The sequence below is a fragment of the Polyodon spathula genome, chromosome 1, assembly GCF_017654505.1.
Source record: "Polyodon spathula isolate WHYD16114869_AA chromosome 1, ASM1765450v1, whole genome shotgun sequence".
Classification (NCBI taxonomy): Eukaryota; Metazoa; Chordata; class Actinopteri; order Acipenseriformes; family Polyodontidae; genus Polyodon; species Polyodon spathula.
The window spans coordinates 53,788,309-53,810,136 of NC_054534.1; the positions used below are offsets into that span (position 1 = coordinate 53,788,309).

At 37.6% G+C, this 21,828-nt stretch overlaps 1 protein-coding gene across 1 annotated transcript; it reads right to left on the bottom strand.

Annotated features, from left to right (window-relative positions):
- Nucleotides 1-2,563: 2,563 nt before the first annotated feature.
- Nucleotides 2,564-17,917, bottom strand: LOC121296749 (prostate androgen-regulated mucin-like protein 1 homolog). Its single transcript, XM_041222562.1, has 4 exons — nt 17,570-17,917; nt 13,596-14,432; nt 5,185-5,263; nt 2,564-3,218 (listed from the first exon to the last, which is right to left on the bottom strand). The coding sequence occupies exons 1-4, from the start codon at nt 17,817-17,819 to the stop codon at nt 3,137-3,139; spliced, it is 1,248 nt and encodes a 415-aa protein (XP_041078496.1). The 5' UTR covers nt 17,820-17,917; the 3' UTR covers nt 2,564-3,136.
- Between the last annotated feature and the right edge of the window lie 3,911 nt (nt 17,918-21,828).

Consider the following 21,828-nt stretch of genomic DNA (forward strand, 5'->3'; position numbering starts at 1 on the left):
GTAACAAGCTTCAATGCATTCCACGCACCCCTCTTTATCATTCTCAAAAATATATAAGTGGGTGCACGTTCTACTTAAAGAACTACGATAATTCTAGCTTTGAGCTATAAAATTGTTAAGGTAACACTTTGTCTGAGAATAGCTTTAAAACAGGACTAACAAATGAACAATAGAAGAGCAAACTTGAAGTTACAGCTGCAGTTCACATTTGTATAGTACCTGCACACAATACACACATCATTGACCAACCACTGACCACACACAATTATTTACAACCCCAAAATATAACACTTCGTAACACAATTTTTGTTCCTGGATAGTAAGTGTTATTTCCTAATTGCTTATGCCTCAAAAGTATAGAAAATGGCTATTATTCCCCACAAACTTTGCTTTTGTGACCAGGACAGTGATATTTTGAAATTTACCTATTTCCAATGAGAAAACGGGCGAATTTGTGTCTTTTCGTTCACATAAAGTCAGAAAAAAAACAACATATGAATCCAAATTAACATGTATTTATACTAAAGTAATACAAAAATGACTACAAAAGATTTAGAAGTGAGTAGTTTTTCGAGATTTACGATTATACTGTAAATCACTTTCATGAATCGGTGAGCTTCTTGGGGAATTCATTGCACTCCAGGATCTTCTTTATCTGTGGTCCGACAAAGACACAGGCTTTGACCTTTGCCTTAGACAGCTTAGGGAAGAAGTCTTGAAGGTACTTGAAGGCTGACGACTCCTTATCTAGAGCTCTGACAAATTGTTTCATAAGGCCCAATTTGATGCGCAGTGGTGGCATCAGCACCTTCCGGGGGTCCACCAGTGGCTCCCACTTGACGTTGTTCCTCCCCACAGAGAACACTGTCCACTGTGGCCAGTCCTGTCTGTGGTAGTGCACCTCGGTGTCCCTGCTGTCTCAAAGGCAAAGATAGCAGGGAAACTTGGTAAAACCGCCTTGGAGACCCATCAGGAATGCCACCATTTTGAAGTCTCCTATGACCTCCCAGCCGTACTCATCATACTTCAAGGCGTCCAGCAAGGTCGTGATGCTGTTGTAATCCTCTTTGAGGTGCACCGAGTGAGCCAGGGGAAGAGACGAGTACTTGTTACCATTATGGAGCAGCACGGCTTTGAGGCTCCTGGATGAGCTGTCAATGAAGAGGCGCCACTCATTCTGGTTACAGGCGATTCCGATTACCTCAAACGGACTGGTCACATTGTGGCAGAAGCAGAGCCCATCTTGATGGGTGAAGAAGCTGGAAAAAGGTTGGTGACGCTTCCTCTGATCTGCGACTTGCACACTTTCATCCGACAAGTTCCACTGCTTGAGCCTAGACATCAAAAGCTCGGCATTGGACTTGGTGAGACCAAGATCTATAATCAAGTCGTTGAGGTCTTTTTGGTTGGGGTAGTATGGGTTTCTCTCCTCAGCTACACCTCTGAAATTGTCATCTGGATCTACAACGTCTTCCTCGCTCTCTGACTTGCTGCTCTCTTCTAAAGACTGCCGCTCTCTCTCCGGAGGAGTGGGTACGGGGAGCTCATGGCAGTGTGGCACCGGGGCGATGGATGAAGGAAGGTCCGGATACATGATAGCAGGTGCATTCTTGCCAGTCTGACGTTTGGAAGGGTCCACCATGCAGAAGTAACAGCTGCTTGAGTGGTCAGTGGGTTCCCGCCAAATTCTTGTGATAGTGAACTTCATGGCTCTCTTTTCCCCTCTGTACCATCCTACAAAAATACATTTATTTCACCCATGACTAATGTGTAAGAGAGTCTCGCAACATTTTTCATATATGATATATTTTTTCAATAACATTGAAAATTGTAAAACATTTTAAAATTAAAAACTGACAATTTTACAAATTTTAACAAATTTTATAACATAAAATTCCAAGCAACAATTGTCCATCTTACCTTCCAGAGTTTTTTTGCAGTGCTCGCAGGTGAAATGAGGTGCCCAGGGTTTGTCTTGATCCCTGACAGGCATGCCGAAATATGCCTTGTAGGTCTCACACATCTTAGCAGATGCTTCCACGGAATACTTTTTCGCTCATCTTGATAAATTGGCCGCAGACATAGCAAAATGCGTCCGCCGGATGCTTGCAGCCTCTTGATGCCATCTCAGGAAAATGCAGATATGTATCCACTTAGGCAGCCGGAACTAAACTGAACTTGTGGGCTTATGGCCCCTGTATTTATACTACTATTTATATTACTGTAAAGTTCTAGAAAGTTCTAGAAGTTACTCCAAGTTTACTCAGCTCTGAATCTATCTGGAATGTTCTGGAAAATAGGTAAATTTCAACATATCACTGTCCTGGTCACAAAAGCAAAGTTTGTGGGGAATAATAGCCATTTTCTATACTTTTGAGGCATAAGCAATTAGGAAATAACACTTACTACCCAGGAACCAAAAAAAAAATCTCTATATATATATATATATATATATATATATATATATATATATATATATAGATATATATATAATACACGGTGTAATTAATGTGAACATTTCAATAACACTAGTACAGCATATTTTAAAACAATCTGTGTAAATTTTGTGAATAATAAATCTAGTTTTAAATAAAGTCAAAGACATTATCAGTTACAATTGACTGTAAATATGATAACCAAGCTGATTAGGGAGTTCACCATTTAAGTCCCTTCTCATCAGAACAAAATCTATTATAAAGAACTAAAGCAATATTTACTGGCAACAGTTTATAATTACATTCAAATAAATCTAGAATAAAAGGCATCTTGATCCTAGAATAAATTATGCTAGTTTTGACACTTTGCAATTGTTCATCCTTTTCTGCATGCAAATACTATAAATTTACCAAACTTGTTATCTGTTATTTACCTTGCTTATCTGTGATTGGACACTAGGGGTATTATTGTAGCATATTGTTGAAAATACCGTAATGTATTTAAAAGTGAATACAACTGTCAGTAAAAAGGCTTCATTTTGTATTCACAGTAAAGAAAAAACAAAAGACAAGTTTGATTCCATCTGAATGAAATAAAAGAATATAAAAAAGGTTTAGGTTTAGCAGCCTATGTGGTTTTCTCTTCATCTGCTTTTCTATCACAGCAGCTTGCAGTTAAGTCCTTGGATGTCTTGACTCCATTACCAGTTCTCATAGACGGGATTGAAGCTTCCCACTGATCCGTAGTCGTTGTCATCGAAAAGCCTTCCGTATGAAGGGTGTCTGCAATAAAGGCAATTCCGTTAATATTCTGAATTTATTAAAAGAGCTCTATTTATAGTATCACAATCCTTATTTAAAGTGGCAGCAAACATATTTCTTGTATTAAATTGTCACTAAGTGCTGTTGCTGCCTTCACTGGAAACACTGAAAAGTGTGGGCAGAAGGAATTAATCAATGACAAATTTGCAACAGAAGCAGAAACAATAAAGGCCATATTCACATAACATTTACCACCATGCTAAGCTTGCACCTTATTGCCCCACGGACAACTATTGTGGATGTTACAGAACTGTCAGGAAACAAAGTGCATTTAGGACCTCTTAAATGAACCTCCTGAGTTGTTTATTTGAAGCTTTTTAACTTCAGAGGATTATATTCTTTTTAGAAAGACTGGTGTTCATACAGCATGGAGGTAAAGGCTTTGTAAATGTGGCCCTAAGTGCAGTAATGTATACACAGTGCAATCATAAAGGTGTTGTTGCTTCTGCTATAAATTATACAACAAAACATGAACAAAACCACTGATAAAAACTATTGCTTTGAAGTAAATCTGTGAACCGGAAGTAGAATTGACTTAAATATAGGTAAATTCTCTTTTCTTACTTATAAGTAGGGCTGTTTGTTTTCGGTTTTTATTTTTTTATTTTTTATCACATGATGTCCCTTTTTTTAAGCTGATTCCATTCAGTTAAATTCTTGGAAAAGTGTTGCTTGTGAAACAAGTTCACTTTAGTTTTTTTCTCTCGTAACTTGATTGAGACTATGATTCTGTTTCATTGATAATGTAAAAAAAAATAAAAAATAGGAAACTCCTTATTTTTTATTCAAACTGAACGCAAACACTGAATGAAGTTAAATTGATTTAATTAAATTGTAATTAAGACGAAATTATTATTTCAAAGCATTTTTGCAATGAGTCATTAAGATTTTACAAGGTTTTTAATTTTTTTTTACATTATCAATGAAACAGACACATAGTCTCTCATTCAAGCAATCTTGGTTCACAATCAAAGCTTTTCCAAAAGTTGAATGAAAAAACAGTCGGCTCAATTTAACTTTAAAGGGACATCACGTGACCAAAAATAAAAACTGAAAGCGAACAGCCCTACCTAGAGATAAAACACATGATGAAATTTAGGATTGGAGTACTCTGAGTAGTCTGGCTGTGAAGGTCCCTAGATAAACATACATTAAGAACTGCAGTGTACATAGTAATTGAGTAGGCTTACTGCAATTAAACTTTATGTAGGGCTGAAGTGCCAAACTACATATCACCATGTAGAATCAAAGCAATAGAAGAAAATTAAAAAAGGGGCTCAAACATGTTACAGAGTGTTCTCCAGAAAGTGTAGCAATACATTTTGTTTACCTCATGTTCTGTGATCCTATTTTTCTATTACCCTGGTTCTTTGCACCTTCCCAGTTACTAATTATCAAGTTAACAATTAGTACACCATGTTGTCCTTTGTTAACTTGGATAAGATTAAACAATTGTGCAATATAAACTGCATTTTGCTGATGCAACAATATTGTACACAGTAAGATATGGTGTCTCATTAATGATTGCCATGTGATTAAACAGTCATGTATTTTTTTGTTGTATGGAAGAGAAACTGTGTAGTAAGTATAGTTGAAATTTCCACTCTGTTTTAAGAATATTATTATTGCCACATGGTTCTATAAATAAATCACATTCTTTTATCTCTTTAATAATGGCAGGGAAAGAGAGCTACTGACGTTTAATATGACACTTAAGACTGCAAAATGAAGATGTCCACACAAACATGGAAATCAGTCTCAAAGTTGATTAAAGGGCTTATACTGTAAATAATTAAATGATTATATAAACTGAATCTTACGGGTGGTGTACCTACATTCACTATGTACAACTCACATGTGCAGTTTATAAAGACAAAGTTACCAAATATGTATATGTAATGTATATTTAATTCTAAAGTGCGCTTACCTCAACTTTAGGTGATAGGCTGCTCCAAATATTAACAGCATAATTGCAATAGCTGCAATGACAATAGCTATCACATGTCCTAAACAGCAAGAAATGCAAATACAGGGGTTTTAAATAGACAATGAGGTTACATAAATTATGCTTTCTTTGCATTCTATTATATGAAACATTTCTCTTTATACCTTAAACCCTACTAACATTCATTAATAGAGAAAAATGAAGAGCTTGAGAGGAAAACACCCATTTATAAAATAACTGATTGGTACAGTATACCAGGTTTCCATGCATTTTATAAACTCAGAATTCTGCCTCTGCTATCATGACATATGTGACAGAGCACGCACATGCCACGCACACGCTGTGAGATCTGCTGGCAAGCTCTTTGACCAAATAGGGAAAAATAAGTCTACAGTACTAGGAGTTTAGAGACCTCTTTTTATATGAGACTATCTATTCAACGTTTCAAAATATTGCTATTTGACTCACAAAATGATAGTGCTTTATAGTAGTTTAGTTGTTTATAAGCAATGTTATAAAAAATACTGACGCTACTACAAATATATAAAATGCATAATTTTAAAATTAATTTTAAAAATAAATAATGAAGCCCTTTGCAAAGCACAGATATTTTTTTTTCATTCTTTACACTTTTGTTATCTTCGTGTTTGGTGATCGGATAGCTGTCTGTTTTAAGCTTAGACTTCTGTCCCTTAGCAATAAGATGCAATGCACTGTACACTAGCCTTAAGTAGCATCTATCATGGGTACTATCATGGGTCCTCCAGCATGAGTAGCAATTTTTTTATTTTTAATTTCTATCGCCTCCTCTCTCCTGTTCCCCACTTTGAACACCAAACCCTGAGTGAGTGATTCGTGCACCTATATATACAGCTGTGCCGGGATTCAATTACTAATTAATTATTCACTTGAATCCCATCACGTGAACTAATTTGTGCAATTCCCATGTCCACATGCTAATACACATGTTATCTGCATGTAAAGTGATTATGCAATCCCTGTGTCTAAACACAAATATACATTTTAAAACACCCGTGCTACATAACCCACACTCCGTGCACCAAGACATACACACCACACAAAACATAAAACACAAAAATATGCACAGGGGCGGTGCACCCTGCCAGTTACCTATCTAAAAACGTAATTAGTAATTAGTTTCAGCATTGCTCTATTAAACTGTTTCAGTTAGCATATTCTTTTTGTGTGTTATTATAATTACATTAGTGCAAAGTCTACAAAAGTATCCTCCAAACAAATGTTTTCTTCTACGTGCTTGTTAGGGTGAAATAATGTCAAGTTGGCAGCAGAAATTTCCATAAGTGTCTGCTGTTTTAGATCCTAGAAGAAGAAGCCCCATAGTTTAAGAGTAGAGTGTAAAGTTCAGAGTTCCAGTTCTGTTTTTGTCATTGTTCGATGCATTACCATAAGTATTATGTCTAACGCTTCTAATAATACACAATAATAAACCATTTTGTTTTACTTATCACAAAACTGTTCAAGCACCAAAGTGTTATATGCAATTTAATTATTTATGTTTAATGATTGTTTCATAATAAATCATGGTCATAGTTATTTGAGATTGTGTGTGTGTGTGTGTGTGTGTGTGTGTGTGTGTGTGTGTGTGTGTGTGTGTGTGTGTGTGTGTGTGTGTATATATATAGATAGATAGATAGATAGATAGATAGATAGATAGATAGATAGATAGATAGATAGATAGATAGATAGATAGATAGACACACACACAGTACTGGTCAAAGTTTTAGAACACCTCCATTTTTCCAGTTTTTATTGAAATTTATGCAGTTTAATGTCTCAGTGTATTCTGAAATTAAAGCATAGAACAAATAAACAATTGCAGATAAAAAAGAAATCATGAAATCGTTTTGTTTAACAAAATTTTATCTACATTTTTGACTCATCAAAGTAGCTACCTTTTGCAGATATAACAGCTGAACACACTCGTGGCATTCTTTCTACAATGGAAATCAAATATTGTTCGGAAAGTTCTTCCCAACACTGTTGCAGAAGTTCCCACAAATGTGTTGCACTTTGCTTTGCTTTCACCCTTCTGTCCAGTTCATCACAAACCAGCTCGATGGGGTTTAAGTCTGGACACTGTGCTGGCCATTCCATTATTTGAAGCATATTGTCTTGTTCTTTTCTTCTAAGGTAGTTCTGACATAGCCTGGAGATATGTTTTGGGTCATTATCTTGCTGTAGGATGAACCCCTGACCAACTAGGCATATACCACAGGGTACTGCATGGCGCTGCAAAATGCTTTGGTAGCCGTTTTGGTTCAGGGTGCCACTCACTCTGTGCAAGTCGCCAACTCTGGATCCAGCAAAAGAGCCCCAGACCATCACGCTTCCTCCTCCATGTTTGACAGTTGGTGTCACACACTGAGGAACCATCCTTTCGCCTACTCGACGGCGTACAAAAACCCTGCGTGATGAACCGAAGATTTCAAATTTTGATTCATCGGTCCATAAGACCTTCTTCCAGTCTTCAGTAGTCCACTGGTGGTGCTTCATGGCCCAGGCAAGCCTCTTTTTCTTATTTTGCCATCTTAGCAATGGCTTTCTTACTGCCACTCGATCTGTCAAACCTGCAGCTCAAAGTCTTCTCTTCACAGTTGAAACTGAGACTTACTTCGACCAGTGTTAAACTGTGCTTGAAGCTGTTGTCCTGTGAGCCGCCTATCACGCAAGCTGTTGACTCTCAGAAACTTGTCTTCTGATTCTGTTGTGGCTTTGGGTCTGCCAGACCTCTTCCTGTCAGAGTTTCTTCCAGTTTCCAAGTGCCTTTTGATGGTGTAGAAAACTGTACTCACTGACACCTTGGCTTTCTATGCAATTTCTCTAAAGGAAAGACCTACACTTTTAAGGGTTATAATGGTCTGTCTGTCTTCCTTTGATAATTGCCTTTTTCTCGCCATTTTGATAGCAATATACTACTTCCTGCAGTACAATACTGTCCAAATAATGCTTAAGAGGGTGTAGTAACACAGTCTGTTCCAGCACTGCTTTTATACAGACAGAGGGTTTGTATGTAATCAACAAAAGTTGGGACACCTGTAGGAATTGTTAGCATCAACTTTCAAGGCTTAATTTACTTCCATTGCTGCAGAACAGCTGTAAGTTGTTAACCCAAATGAAACTGCTAAAATTGGGAGGGGATTTTACAAATGAGGTCTATTAAATATTCTGTCTAATTTATTAAAGCTGCCGGTAATTGTGGGCCTTGTATTTGCTTGATTGTTTTAAGAACTCTGAAAAACAGGCGTTAATTTGCAGCAGACAGTAGGCTATATACAATGCAAGGTTACGTGGAAGACTTGTATGTCATTTTCAATTACAAAGAAACATTTTATAACACTTTGCAAAGAGCAAATTTTTTAACCCTTCTGATCAAGTCACTTTGTAAACTGTGGTTTATAATACCGTTACCGTATTGTTTTGCAAACTCCAATTTTCAATATGTGTTTCATAGCTTACATGACAAAACAAAAAGTCTGCAAATAGATAATATAGAATCCATGTAAAACGGGTTCTTAGAAGCATCTAAAAAGGTCTACACACAGTGGCAAAGCAAGATTTTAACAAGAGCCTTTACTTCTAGAGTGCAGGCATTATTAAAAGAACGGTGGAGGAGATTAAATAAAGATGGAACGATATTCCGAGGCGCACATAAAGAAAAAGTCATATACAATGATTGCTCATCCTCCTCCGTTATTTTAGTAATGCCTGCAGAATGTATTTTAACAATACTGGTTCATGCAATATTGTTAATTTCGAGTTTGAAAGAAAACAGTAAAAAAAAAGGACAGAGGGACAGATGAAACAGTTCAATTTATAGCTACAGCAAATACAGTTTTTCGACTACATGTATACCATACAGATATGCTTTAAAATTATACACAGAGTAAGAAATACAGACAAACATAAGAAATAGGAGAGTTGTAACTGCATAAGACTTATTAGATATAAGTCGTAGTTAAACTGAAGACTTCATATGAAGCTGTGTGGAGTTATTGTTGCTGAACATATTGCTTTACAAGAATGGAAGGATTATCCACCTGTTTGACTGGCATGGACGTAGTAAATAAAACTTATTGTTTCTGAAGTTTGAAAAGTCTATATGCCTGAAATTATTCTATACGAAATAAGAAGTTGAATATGCGAAGCACAGTAACTGAATACTGTGTCGTAATGTATAAGCAACCTAGACTACAAACTCTGAAGTGGTACATTTGTTTATTAAGATGCCACCGCACATTCCATATTTTATTCGTTTGTCCTGGTGATGGATTTCGAGCTTGTAACACATCTTCATGTGTTACAAGTACTGCTTGTAACAAAATCTATTACCAATACCAATTCTGTATTGGTAAATTCAGTTTTTGCTTCTGAGCATCCTCATCACCATGGCTAGTACCAGGCTGAGGTCTTTGTGTGCCATTTATTTTCTTTTGAAATGTGTAGCCTACACACGCAGGGTTGATCCAAACTCACTATTTATTGTGAGAGGTGTGCAATTCTCCACCGCTAATTGCAGTGAGGGGTATTAAATTGGTTGATTGTGGAATCACCTGCTTTACCTAATTAGTCTTATAAAATAGGTTGTTATTTTGACGCTGAGTGCGGCCGTACTGAACACGCACATTCGTGGCTTTTTCCGGTCGGTTTTTCCCCTTTATAAATTTGGAGTTGTAGCAACTCCAACTTGTCTGGCCATTGTATCCACAGGTTTCCAAACACAAGGAGGGTTTCACTCGTGGGTGCAGTTTGTGCAAGTAAAACGGCACGATTTCTCAACCAAGTCCGTGCAAGCAAGGAACTCATTGGTGTAGTATAATCATGATGCTTAGCAACGAAAAAGGTGCCACACTTGTTATTAAAAGCTAAAATATACTTTACTGCTTCAAATGTTAAAAACAAAAGAAAAAGTGAGGGACAGTGGCTCCATGTGTGTGTGTGTGTGTGTGTGTGTGTGTGTGTGTGTGTGTGTGTGTGTGTGTGTGTGTGTGTGTTTGTGTGTGCAGTTGTCGTCAAAATTTTACATACCCAGGGAAATGTCCATACATTGGGGAATGTAAGCTTTTGACGACAACTGTATTTGTATATGTATATGTATACCTACAATGGACAAAACACACTCTGTACGCATGTATTAAAAGCCTTGGCGGTACAGTACGAAATCACAGTTCACTTCCTGGAAAAGATGATTTACAAACTCAGCTTCCTCAGCTACCTGAGGTCTAAAGTCCTGCTTACAGTGTTTTCTCTCTGAGGAAGGTCCCGTTACGACAAAAACGTCAGATTTTTTTATTTTTCTCTTGAGATTATCACTTTTACTTTTGTACTTAACATGTGAAACAATAAAATATATTTAATAACGAGTGTGGCTCCTTTTTCATTCCTTATTGTGATTACTTTGGTTGGCCGCTACATCCCCAGGCCCACTAAATATGGCACATTATGTATATTATGAACAATATGCAATTGTATATGACAACTTACAGTGGCTCTCAAAAGTATTCACCCCTTGGACTTTTCCACATTTTATTGTGTTACAACATGGAATCAAAATGGATTTAATTAGGAGTTTTTGCCACTGATCAACACAAAAAAGTCCATAATGTCAAAGTGAAAAATAAAATCTACAAATTGTTCTAAATTAATTACAATTATAAAATAGAAAATAATTGATTGCGGAAGTATTCACCCCCTTTGCTATGACACACCTAAATAAGCTCTGGTGCAACCAGTTGTCTTTAGAAGTCACGTAATTAGTTGAATGGAGTCCACCTGTGTGCAATTAAGGTGTTTCACATGATTTCAGGTTAAATACACCTGTCTCTGGGAGGTCCCACAGTTGGTTAGTACATTTCCTAACAAAAACTACACCATGAAGACGAAGGAACATTCAAAGCAAATTCAGAATAAGGTTCTTCAAAAGCACCAATCAGGGGTAGGATATAAGAACATTTCCAAGGCATTGAATATCTCCCGGAGCACAGTAAAGTCCATTATTAAGAAATGGAGAGAATAAGGCACAACTGTGTATCTGTCTAGAACAGGCCGTCCTCAAAAACTGAGTATCCGGGCAAGAAGGGCATTAGTCAGGGAGGCCACCAAGAGGCCTATGGCACCTCTAAAGGAGTTACAGACTTCCACGGCTGAGCTGTGAGACACTGTGCATACAGCAACAATAGCCCGGGTGCTTCACAAAACTGGCCTTTATGGGAGAGTGGCAAAAATAAACCAATGTTGAAAAAAACTCTCAGAAGGCCAGAAGGCATGTGGGAGACTCTGAGACCAAGTGGAAGAAGATTCTATGGTCTGATGAGACCAAAATAGAGCTTTTTGGCCTCAACGCTAAGCGCTATGTTTGGCGTAAGCCTAATACCGCACATCATCCCGAGAACACCATCCCTACCATGAAGCATGGTGGTGGCAGAATCATGCTATGGGGATGCTTCTCTGCGCCAGGGTCTGGAAAGGTCGTGAAGATAGAGGGAAAAATGGATGCAGCAAAGTACAGAGAAATCCTGCAGGAAAACCTGCTGAAGTCTGCAAGAGACCTGGGACTTGGGAGAAGATTCATCTTCCAGCAGGACAATGACCCCAAACATACAGCCAAAGCCACACTGGAGTGGCTTAAAAACAAAAGGTCAATGTCCTGGAGTGGCCCAGTCAAAGCCCGGACCTCAATCCAATTGAGAATATGTGGAAATAATTAAAAATTGCTGTTCACCAAAGGTCATCCAACTTGACGGATTGAGCAATTTTGCAAAGAAGAAAGGCAAAAATTGTAGTGTCCTGATGTGCAAAGCTGGTAGAGACCAAATAAACTCAAGGCTGTAATTGCTGCCAAAGGTGCCTCTACCAAATATTGACTCAAGGGAGGGAATACTTATGGAATCAATTATTTTCTGTTTTGTATTTGTAATTAATTTAGAACAATTTGTAGATTTTATTTTTCACTTTGACATTATGGATTTTTTTGTGTTGATCAGTGGCAAAAACTCCTAATTAAATCCATTTTGATTCCATGTTGTAACACAATAAAATGTGGAAAAGTCCAAGGGGGGGGGGGGGGGGGGGGGGGGGGGGATACTTTTGAGAGCCGCTGTATCATATTACATGAACAATGATTACACTGAAAGATGTGCATGGCACCGCAGAAATGGAACCCTATCATGCAGTGTGCCCGATCCTCCACGCGTTTTCCCGGGTCCACAGCTCAATCACCTGGGGCCGGTTTTTCAAAACTTTTAATCTGGATCAAAGCGATCCGGATTTTCGAAAATTCTGATTCCTTTTATCTGGATCATTTCGATCCAGTTTTTCAGAAAATGTCACCGCTGGATTACATTTATCCAGATAACAAATAATTACGATTACGAAATACAGTTTTTCAATAGGCCAGATTGTGGTAATAATGATTAATACAACTTTATTTTTTTACTTAGTTTGATATTATTTTGTTAACAAAATCAAAATCACTTTTAATGTTAGTGCACACGTAATGCATACAGATGGTGGTTATTTTATTTATGCCTATTTAGCAGAATTGAATAAAAATAAAACTTTTGGATCAAAGTAAAACTGATCTGAATTCTGAAAAACCCAGATCGCATTTCAATGTTTTGAAAAACCCAATTGCACAATATAATCTAGATCAAACACGTTAATCCGATTACCAAAGTTTTGAAAAACCGCCCCCTGGAGACTAGTCAATTGTTGTTCAAAATTAAACAATATTCTATTAATAACATTTGTTTCGCCACAGTTTACCCATTTTATAACTCAGTTCAATAAAACAACTAAGTTACAAAAACTAAAACAAGGAAATAAACTGTACCGAAACTGTTCTAGCTCATAAAATGTTCAATTATGAGTGCTCTGTCAGCTCTTTAATATGGTACAGGTCTTTAACCCATCAAATCCCAAATACCTGTACATCTGCCAATTGCTTTCTGAATGTAAAACTCATACTCTTCTTGTTCAATGTTTCAACTTTTTATTATGTTCTTTTACTAGAACTAGAAGCTGAAATTGATAAAACTGGGATCTGTATGTACTGTAATTGTTAAAACCCAATTCCTACTAAACAAAACAATAGTGGTATAGCAACATGATTCCTGTTATGTCAATACATGGATAAAGGCCATTTTACACAAATACTTACAGTAACACTTTACTACATGTTTTTGGAAAGTTTGTAGTGTTTTACAATCTGGGCAGTTAAGCACTTTTAAGCAATGAGATCAGACTTATGTAAAACTATAATTGTGACATTCATCGAGACAGAAGCACATGCAACACCCACCCACACCCAGAGTTTGATACTATCAATAAAAAAGTATAAACGCTTATTTCCATACCTGAACTGAGAGCGTTAATTGTGTTTTCTTCACCTACTTTATGCGATGTTAAAGTATTGTCAGCAGTAGATGCATTAATGGTTGCTGTCACCACAGCTGTTGTAGGAGTTGTGGTTATGGGTACTGTTGATCCCATGTTTGTTGCTGTCATCGTCGAGTTTGTAACAGCAGTTGAGGTTTTCATGGATGTTAGAGGAGTCAAAGAAGAATTGATAGTTGAGCTGCTTTCTGATGTTATCTCAGTCTTTGACAAAGTTGTTGTAACGGAACCAGTGACAGTGTCAGTGGAAGTGGCCAGTGTCAGTGGAAACAGAGGAATTGTAGATGTATGTGTTATTGTGTTTGTCACTGTGGGATTTGTAGATACATCAGATGCAGTTGGACTTGTTGTAGATGACACAGTCAATGTGGGTTTTGAAATTGTGCTGTTTGTAATTGGGTTTGGTGTAGATGCTACAGTCGTGGGTTTTGTAACTGTGCTGCTTATGATTGGGATTGGTGTAGATGATACAGTTGTAGGGTTTGTAACTGAGCTGCTTATGGTTGGGATTGGTGTACATGATACAGTCGTGGGTTTTGTAACTGTGCTGCTTATGGTTGGGATTGGTGTAGATGATACAGTCGTGGGTTTTGTAACTGTGGTGTTTGTGGTTGAGAATGGTGTAGGAACAGTTGTGGGTTCTGTAGATATGTTGGCTGTGGCTAGGCTTATACTAGGTGAAGATGGTACAGATGCTGAAGAAGGGGATACAGAGATACTTGTATGTCCTGAATCTGTTGTAGAGTCTAGATTTTCTTTGTTCGGTGAAGCTGTGACTCCTCTGACAGCTGATAGCCCTGAGATCATAAACAAAGCATAAACTAATTAGAAAAACTTTTTTTTTTTTTTAAAAGTACCAAATTAAATTATTTCCTAATATTCCCTATAAAATAGCAAATAGCAAACAGAATATTGTTTTATATTACACTCCATAACAATGCATATTATACACGTAAAATCAGTGCTCTCGTGATGCCGTTGGAGGATCCTATACAGACTATGTTATGGCAGGTGTATGTAACTGGACTCTCTTTCTTTTAAATATATTGTATCTCCTTCTTTGCAATAAAATATGCAACCTACAGTCTGAAGCTCCTGCAATTTGACACTGAACAGGTTGTTGCATAGTATAATATAACTAAAAATGAAAAGTAAACAAAATGTAGCCAAACTTACTTCTTCGACAAACAAAGCTGCCGTTTTGTTTTGTGATTTTGTTTGAAAGGGTTACGATGGTAATATATCGGCATGGATTGAGCAATTTCATGCTGTGCGAATGAGTATTTTTTATTTGTTTTAAAGGTAACATCTCTCAGGGCTCAGTAGCAGAATTTGTGTGTGAAAGGGGTATTAGACAGGATCTAGCAGCTGATGAAAACTGGCACAAAATTGCACTCTTGTCTGCACTTAGCAGAGAGCCACGTTTTCCTACATTTTCCAAATTTGCCAAGAATGTGTTGGCTTTGTCACACAGTACTGCAGAATTAGAACAAGTTTTTTTTTTTTTTTTCTCAGCTGAACCTTGTAAAAACAGACTTAACAATCAACTTGTCTACAGACATTCTGGTGAAATTCTGACAATCAAGATTGTTGTTAAAAACAGCACCAGCTTCAGACCAACGAAGCAAATGATCCAGTCTGAAAATGTGTGACACAATGACAAGGTTTACAACCCTGATATGATTACACGACAATGTACAGGTATGTTTGTTTAATATAGATTTGTGTGGACTATAGGGGACCTAGTACAGTTAGTGGACAAAAGAAGTATCACATTTTTTAATTGGATGACAATCAACATACGGTGTTCTTCTCCATATTTGAACTATTGTATTTTTGTTCAGTAAATCGGAAAAGGTGATTATCAAGCTCTGCTATGGGATTTGAAGTAGGCTTCAGGTTTTTCCGATTTTATTTTGAAATGTATTTAGCACACCACCTTCAATTAAATTGTTTCTGTCAGATTCGGTCAGTCGTTCAGTTCAGAGCAGTGGGTGAAACTTTCCTCATCATTAATACTTAATTAATAATAATAATTCAGCGTAATTCACAGTTTCTGATCAAAACCGTGCATAATAAATTAAAAACGAAAATTACACCTGTTGCAAATTGGTGTAGCCGTGAGTTATAGAAGCTATATACAGTAGACCCCCATTAATCTGTGTTTCAATAATTCATGATTGATAATCTGTGCAGTTTAATATTCAATTAAATTGAGTACAGTACAGTGAAAGCCAACGGACAGTACTGTATTGTATTTACAGTGGCAAGCGTGCAGAAAACAGATTTAAGACTCTCCTAGCCTAACAGTCTGAATATGTAGAGCATTTACGACAATTAAAGACTCAGATCACTGACTTTTTTAAACCAGCTCTCTCCCTCTGAACAATGCTGATTACATAGAGTATATATTTTGACCATTGTTGGTACATTATATTGTAGTCCTATTATAGTTTTCAAATAATAGAGCATGGATTTCCCAAACAGTAAACTCAACTTCTTTGATTGGTTGAGGGGCGGGTTTTGGGGTGGGGACTGTAGAACTCATAAAAATGACGCTCTCCAATTCTTTTGGTTAGAGTGAAAGAGAAAACAGCAGCTGGCAGCAAAAGAGTCTAAGAAAAGGCAATGGAGATGGCTGAGGAAGACAGCTACTTGATTTAGTTTCATTACCTGCCCATACTGTTAGTTATTTAGCTTGGAGGGACTGGGGCGGCCCCATGAAAGTACATAGGGAATAGAGAAGTGTCAGTGTACATTGCCCCTTACAGACTAGTGGAGACTACGAAACCCTGCTTGAAAAGCTTATTGCTGGTATGCTTATATGCTTGTTGCTAAATATGGAATACTTTAATTTACTGTAAATTTAACTTATCCAAGAAAGGAGTTTAATTTTTTGGATCAATTGCAGTACATAAAACTAAGCTTCATGGAGGTTTTTAAGAGCTTGAATATGTATTGTACAGTTTAACTTTCCGTCCGTGACTTGGCGCACTCTAGAACCTCTGACACCGTGAACCCCTGACCTATTTTAATGTATCTACATTTGTGTGGAAAAAAAAATACTTATAGTTCTTTATAGTTACAAATTTTGTATTCTGATTCGTCCCTCAAAATAACTACCTTACCATGTAATTACTGTCTTTGCAAGGAAATCAGCGATATACGGTAGTGCTCTCATCTGATTTTGAAAATAGTTGAAATAGTTTGTACTTAATGTCAAACAAGTATATGTCTGTTCAATAAAGATAATAGTTCCTGTATTACAGGTATATATTACGTTGCCTAAATTAGCATTTATTGTCACTGTTTTATCCTCTTTTTGTTAATTTAAAAACAAGCTGCTACCGTTATTACCGTTATTAAAGTCACACACACATAGGAAACAACCGCGGTGTAGATATGTTGATATTGGATATTGCACATTCCGGTGGGTTTTCGATATTTGTACAAAACACTAAAATTTCACCCAATGAAAGATGTTACGATAAGGAGTAATTTAAGCCATATTGATTTGCTAGTACGCAATCTCTAGTTATGAACATGAAAAAATACACGTTCATTTTCACTTTACATTGTACTGTAGGTTACGTCATATAATAATACACAGCTCCTACATAAAAAAGAATAAAAATAAAAAAAAAATAAAAAAACTCGCAATACAATGCAATTTGTATACATCTTTCATTGTGTGAAATAATAGTGTTTTGAGCGAATATCGAATATCGGGGTTAGGAAACACATGTCGCATTTTTACTCAAGAATCCAAACGATGTAATAAGACACACTGGTATGTATTAAGCACTTACGTGTTATTTCTAATTTGTATGCCAGTAAGTGCTGTCGTAGTGTGAAAAAAATCTAATAATTTTCAACATTCTCTCTCTCTCTATATATATATATAATTGCAACTGCAAAATATGTAATAACATACCTGCTGTCAGCACAAAATAAGTCAGTATCATTTTTAAAAACATTATTCTTTCTTCTTTCTCCAACTCTGCTGAGAAGCTTAAATCAGCTTCGTGCCACTTCTGCGGTGGTTTTGTAATGAACATAATTTCCTGGATGTCACTAACATTTCCTTCTCGGGGGCAGAATTTATGAGCCGATCTAGACATCACACACAGAAGGATAAATGGGGAAAATTGTTTTTCTTGATCTCTTGAAGAAGAAAAGTACATGAAAGGTGGAATTGTGTGAATGTAAGACACGCCACAAAACAGATTAAAAATGTGTTTAAAAAAAAGATAAACGTGAAAATTGGGGCTAATTCTGCTGCTTTTTGGTGGTCTCAGTCCTGCATAGAAATTAGTTCATCACAAAACCACCGCCCAATCTGCAGATTACTGCATCTGCTTCAGAGAAGACAGGGGATTCAAGTCAGGCTTCAGCTGCGCTGTCACATGTACAATTAATCTACAAGGTGATGAGTCTAAATACTGCTGCCATTTATATCATAATATAAAGGGAGTGTGTAAAAACCATCGTCTCAATGGCAGTATTTCAATCAAAACCTTTTATTTAGTAGATCTAGATCAATGTACTTAGACCCCCATGTCTTTCAAAAGTATTTTAGTACGGTACTAGGCAGACAAATATTCTATATATGTGACTTAATTGATTCAGGACTCATATTTTACAGATTATATTGGAAGATAAGATATTGTCTGAAAGTACCCATTTTGGCTACTGTTGAGTATATAGAGTATAAACTGATGGTTCCGTTTTTCTAGTCGATGTGAGAATCTGCTGACACCTGCTGGTTAGAAAGTATACATTTTGGGGCTGACTAAAGGATACACGCAAACAGTGTTTAGCTGGCGTATAATGGCACTTTTACATCGCCACTAAAAATATGTAAAGAATGGTTTTCACCTGGCGTTCTGCACCCGTTATCAAATTAGAACTTTGCTATCATGAATCAATTGAAATGACATTGAAATGTATTCAGATGTAGAGCTTGGAATGGGACGAGGATCTGGAATACTAAGCAATAAATCAATCTTAATTTTATATGGCACCTGTCATAGTGGACCACCATCACAAAGCACTTTACAAGATGCAATAACAACAAGAAAATCCATGATACTTTGAATACAGAGACATGCATAATATATGATATTCAGTAAAAAAAAAGTGCATAATACATGATAGTTGCATAATACAAGAAATAGTAGCAGCAACACAGCAGCTAATAGCAGATATCAGGCTTAAAGAGCATGGAAAGCAAAAAAGAACAGGTGGGTCTTGAGAGTTGATTTAAAGCGAGCGACAGTGGGAGCATCACGCACCAAAGCTGGGACAGAGTTACAAAGAGTCGGAGCCATGAAGCTAAACAAGCATTCTCCAAGTGTGAAGTAGTTTTGCTTGGGGATAACAAACAGGCTGGAGTCGGAGGACCGCAGCTTGAGGGCATGGACATAGTGGGTCAGCAGGTTGAGGAGGTACTTGGGAACTGTGTGATGAAGGGCATTGTAAGTGAGCAGGAGAGGTTTGAAAATAATCCTGAATTTTACAGGTAGCCAGTGCAGCTAGGCAAGACGGGGGTGGTGTGATCACGTTTTTTACATCTGGTAAGGATCCTGTCAGCAGCATTCTGGACTAGCTGCAGTCAGGTTGTGGTGCATGCCGAGAGTTGCAGTAGTCAAGTCGAGAGGAGACAAATGCATGACAAAGTGTCTCCGCAGCTGGAAGGGAAAGGTAGAGTCGGACTTTGGAGATGTTTCGAAGATGGTAGAAGGAAGATTTGACCACGGAGGAGATGTGGGCATCAAAGGAGAGGTTACAGTCCAGAAGTACACCAGGGCTTCGTACTGTGGGGGAAGGCAGCAGCAGACAGTTTCTGAGGTTCAGTGCCTTGCATTTGGGCAATTGCTGACCCTCCAAAAACTTTGCATCTCCTGCAAACCATTGTAGAAGCCAGTAATTAAGAGCTGTATAAAAGCACACACCTTCAGAGACCTGTCATTGACATTAGGGTGGCTGCTGGGATACACTTCCTGGTGAAGCGACGCTTGGAAAATCTTTGGAGGAGAAAGGCAACATGGAGAAGATCCTGTATATTGAAACCCAAGGTCACTTTGTCTAGGATGCCGGATGCGTCTCAATCTGCAGGTCATCCTAGACCTAAAAGCTGAATTTCAACTTTTCAACACCTGGTTGACTGTCCTCCGAGTAACACAGACAATATTGACTTTCTCCACTATAGAGGACTGTATGGCTCCTTTGGTTGCATAACTGATGTTGGCTTTTCCAAATAACTTAATTTCATGCTTAGTGACCATAAGGACTCTCAGCTCCTTGGAAAACGTTTCTTTTCTTTTCAGTGCGCCAAGAGGACATTGCTGCCCTGTTTGGTTTGATTTTCATGCTCCATAAATCTCATACAGTGCCTACTGGTCTCCGTACTCCTAACTCAGCTCACCTCTGGGCTGTAAGTGCGACCACTAAATAGCTCATTGTGATCCTCATTATCATGATTGCAGCTCATTATTTGTGCGTGTTGAGTAATGTGCATTGCTCTAAAGCTTATGTAGGCTGCAATGCAAAATAATTGCTTGGCTGCTAGGCAATTTGGATTTTGCAGCCGCAATTGTTTGCACTACCCTATCCTTACATCAGCCGCTTTGTGTGCATAAATATCTGGTGAATTAAGGGTGGTGAATTAGGCACAATTCTTTGAAAAATTATCTATTCTATACTGATTATCATATTGCCTGTCATATTATATTATTGACTCACATACAGTGCCATGAAAAAGTATTTGCTCCCTGTCTGATTTTCTAAATTTAGGCATATTTTTGAAGATGAATGTTATCAGATCTTCAACCAAAATCTAATATTAGATAAAAGGGACTCAGAGTGAACAAATAACACAAAATTGTGATACTTATTTAATTTATTTATTAAAGAAAGTTATGCAACACCCAATGCCCTTGTGTGAAAAAGTAATCGCCCCCTTAGACTCAATAACTGGTTATACTACCTTTAGCAGCAATAACTGCAACCAAACGCTTCCTGTAGTTATTGATCAGTCTCTCACAGTGCCTTGGAGGAATCTTGGCCCACTCCTTCATGTAGAACTGCTTCAACACTGTGACATTTGTGGGTTTTTGAGCATAAACCGCTTCAGCTTCAGCTCATGGACGGATAGCCTGACATTCTCCTGTAGAATTCTCTGATACAGAGCAGAATTCATGGTTCTTCAATGATGACAAGTCATCCAGGTCCTGATGTAGCAAAGCATCCCCAAATCATGACACTACCACCACCATGCTTGACCGTTGGCATGAGGTTCTTACTGTGGAATGCAGTGTTTGGTTATCGCCAGACATAACAGGGCCCATGTTGGCCAAAAAGTTCCACTTTTGACTCATCTGTCCATAGAACATTGTTCCAGAACTCTTGAGGATCATGCAGGTGCTTTTTGGAAAACTTGAGATGAGCATTCATGTTCTTCTTAGTGAGCAGTGGTTTCCGCCTTGCTACTCTGCCATGAATCCCATTTTTGCCCAGTGTGTTTCTGATGGTGGAGTCATGAACACTGACCTTAGCCAAGGCGAGAGAGGCCTGCAGATCGCTAGATGTTGTTCTAGGGTTCTTTGTGACTTCCTGGACAATTTTACGCCTTGATCTTGGAGAGATTTTGGCAGGATGGCCACACCTGGGAAGATTCAGTACTGTCCCAAACATTCTCCATTTGGACAATATGGCTCTGATTGTGGTTTGCTGGAGTCCCAGAGCCTTAGAAATGGCTTTGTAACCCTTTCCAGACTGGTAGGCATCAACAACTTTTTTTTCCGGAGGTCTTGATTGTTAACCAAAGTATTCAAACAGCTGACCCTAATTATCCCTTTAATTGGGTTGAGTTAACTAGGAGGGCAATAACTTTTTCACGCCTGAAGATTGCATGTTTGATTACCTTGCACACCAAACAAATGAAAACAGGGTTTTTTTTTTATATACTTTATATGAGACTCTGCTGACACCTGCTAATTCGAATGATAATAACATGCATAGATTACATTCTTAAAATGGGATCTCGGTCCAGTTCAGCTGGGTAAGTGAGCCACCAGCCAATGCAGTCATGGGGACATTGAAGTTACTGAAAATGAAATTTAATTTCAATAAATGTAACATGCTGGTCTCTAAGATGTGCGATTCAAATACCAAACCTGTGATATCAAATTA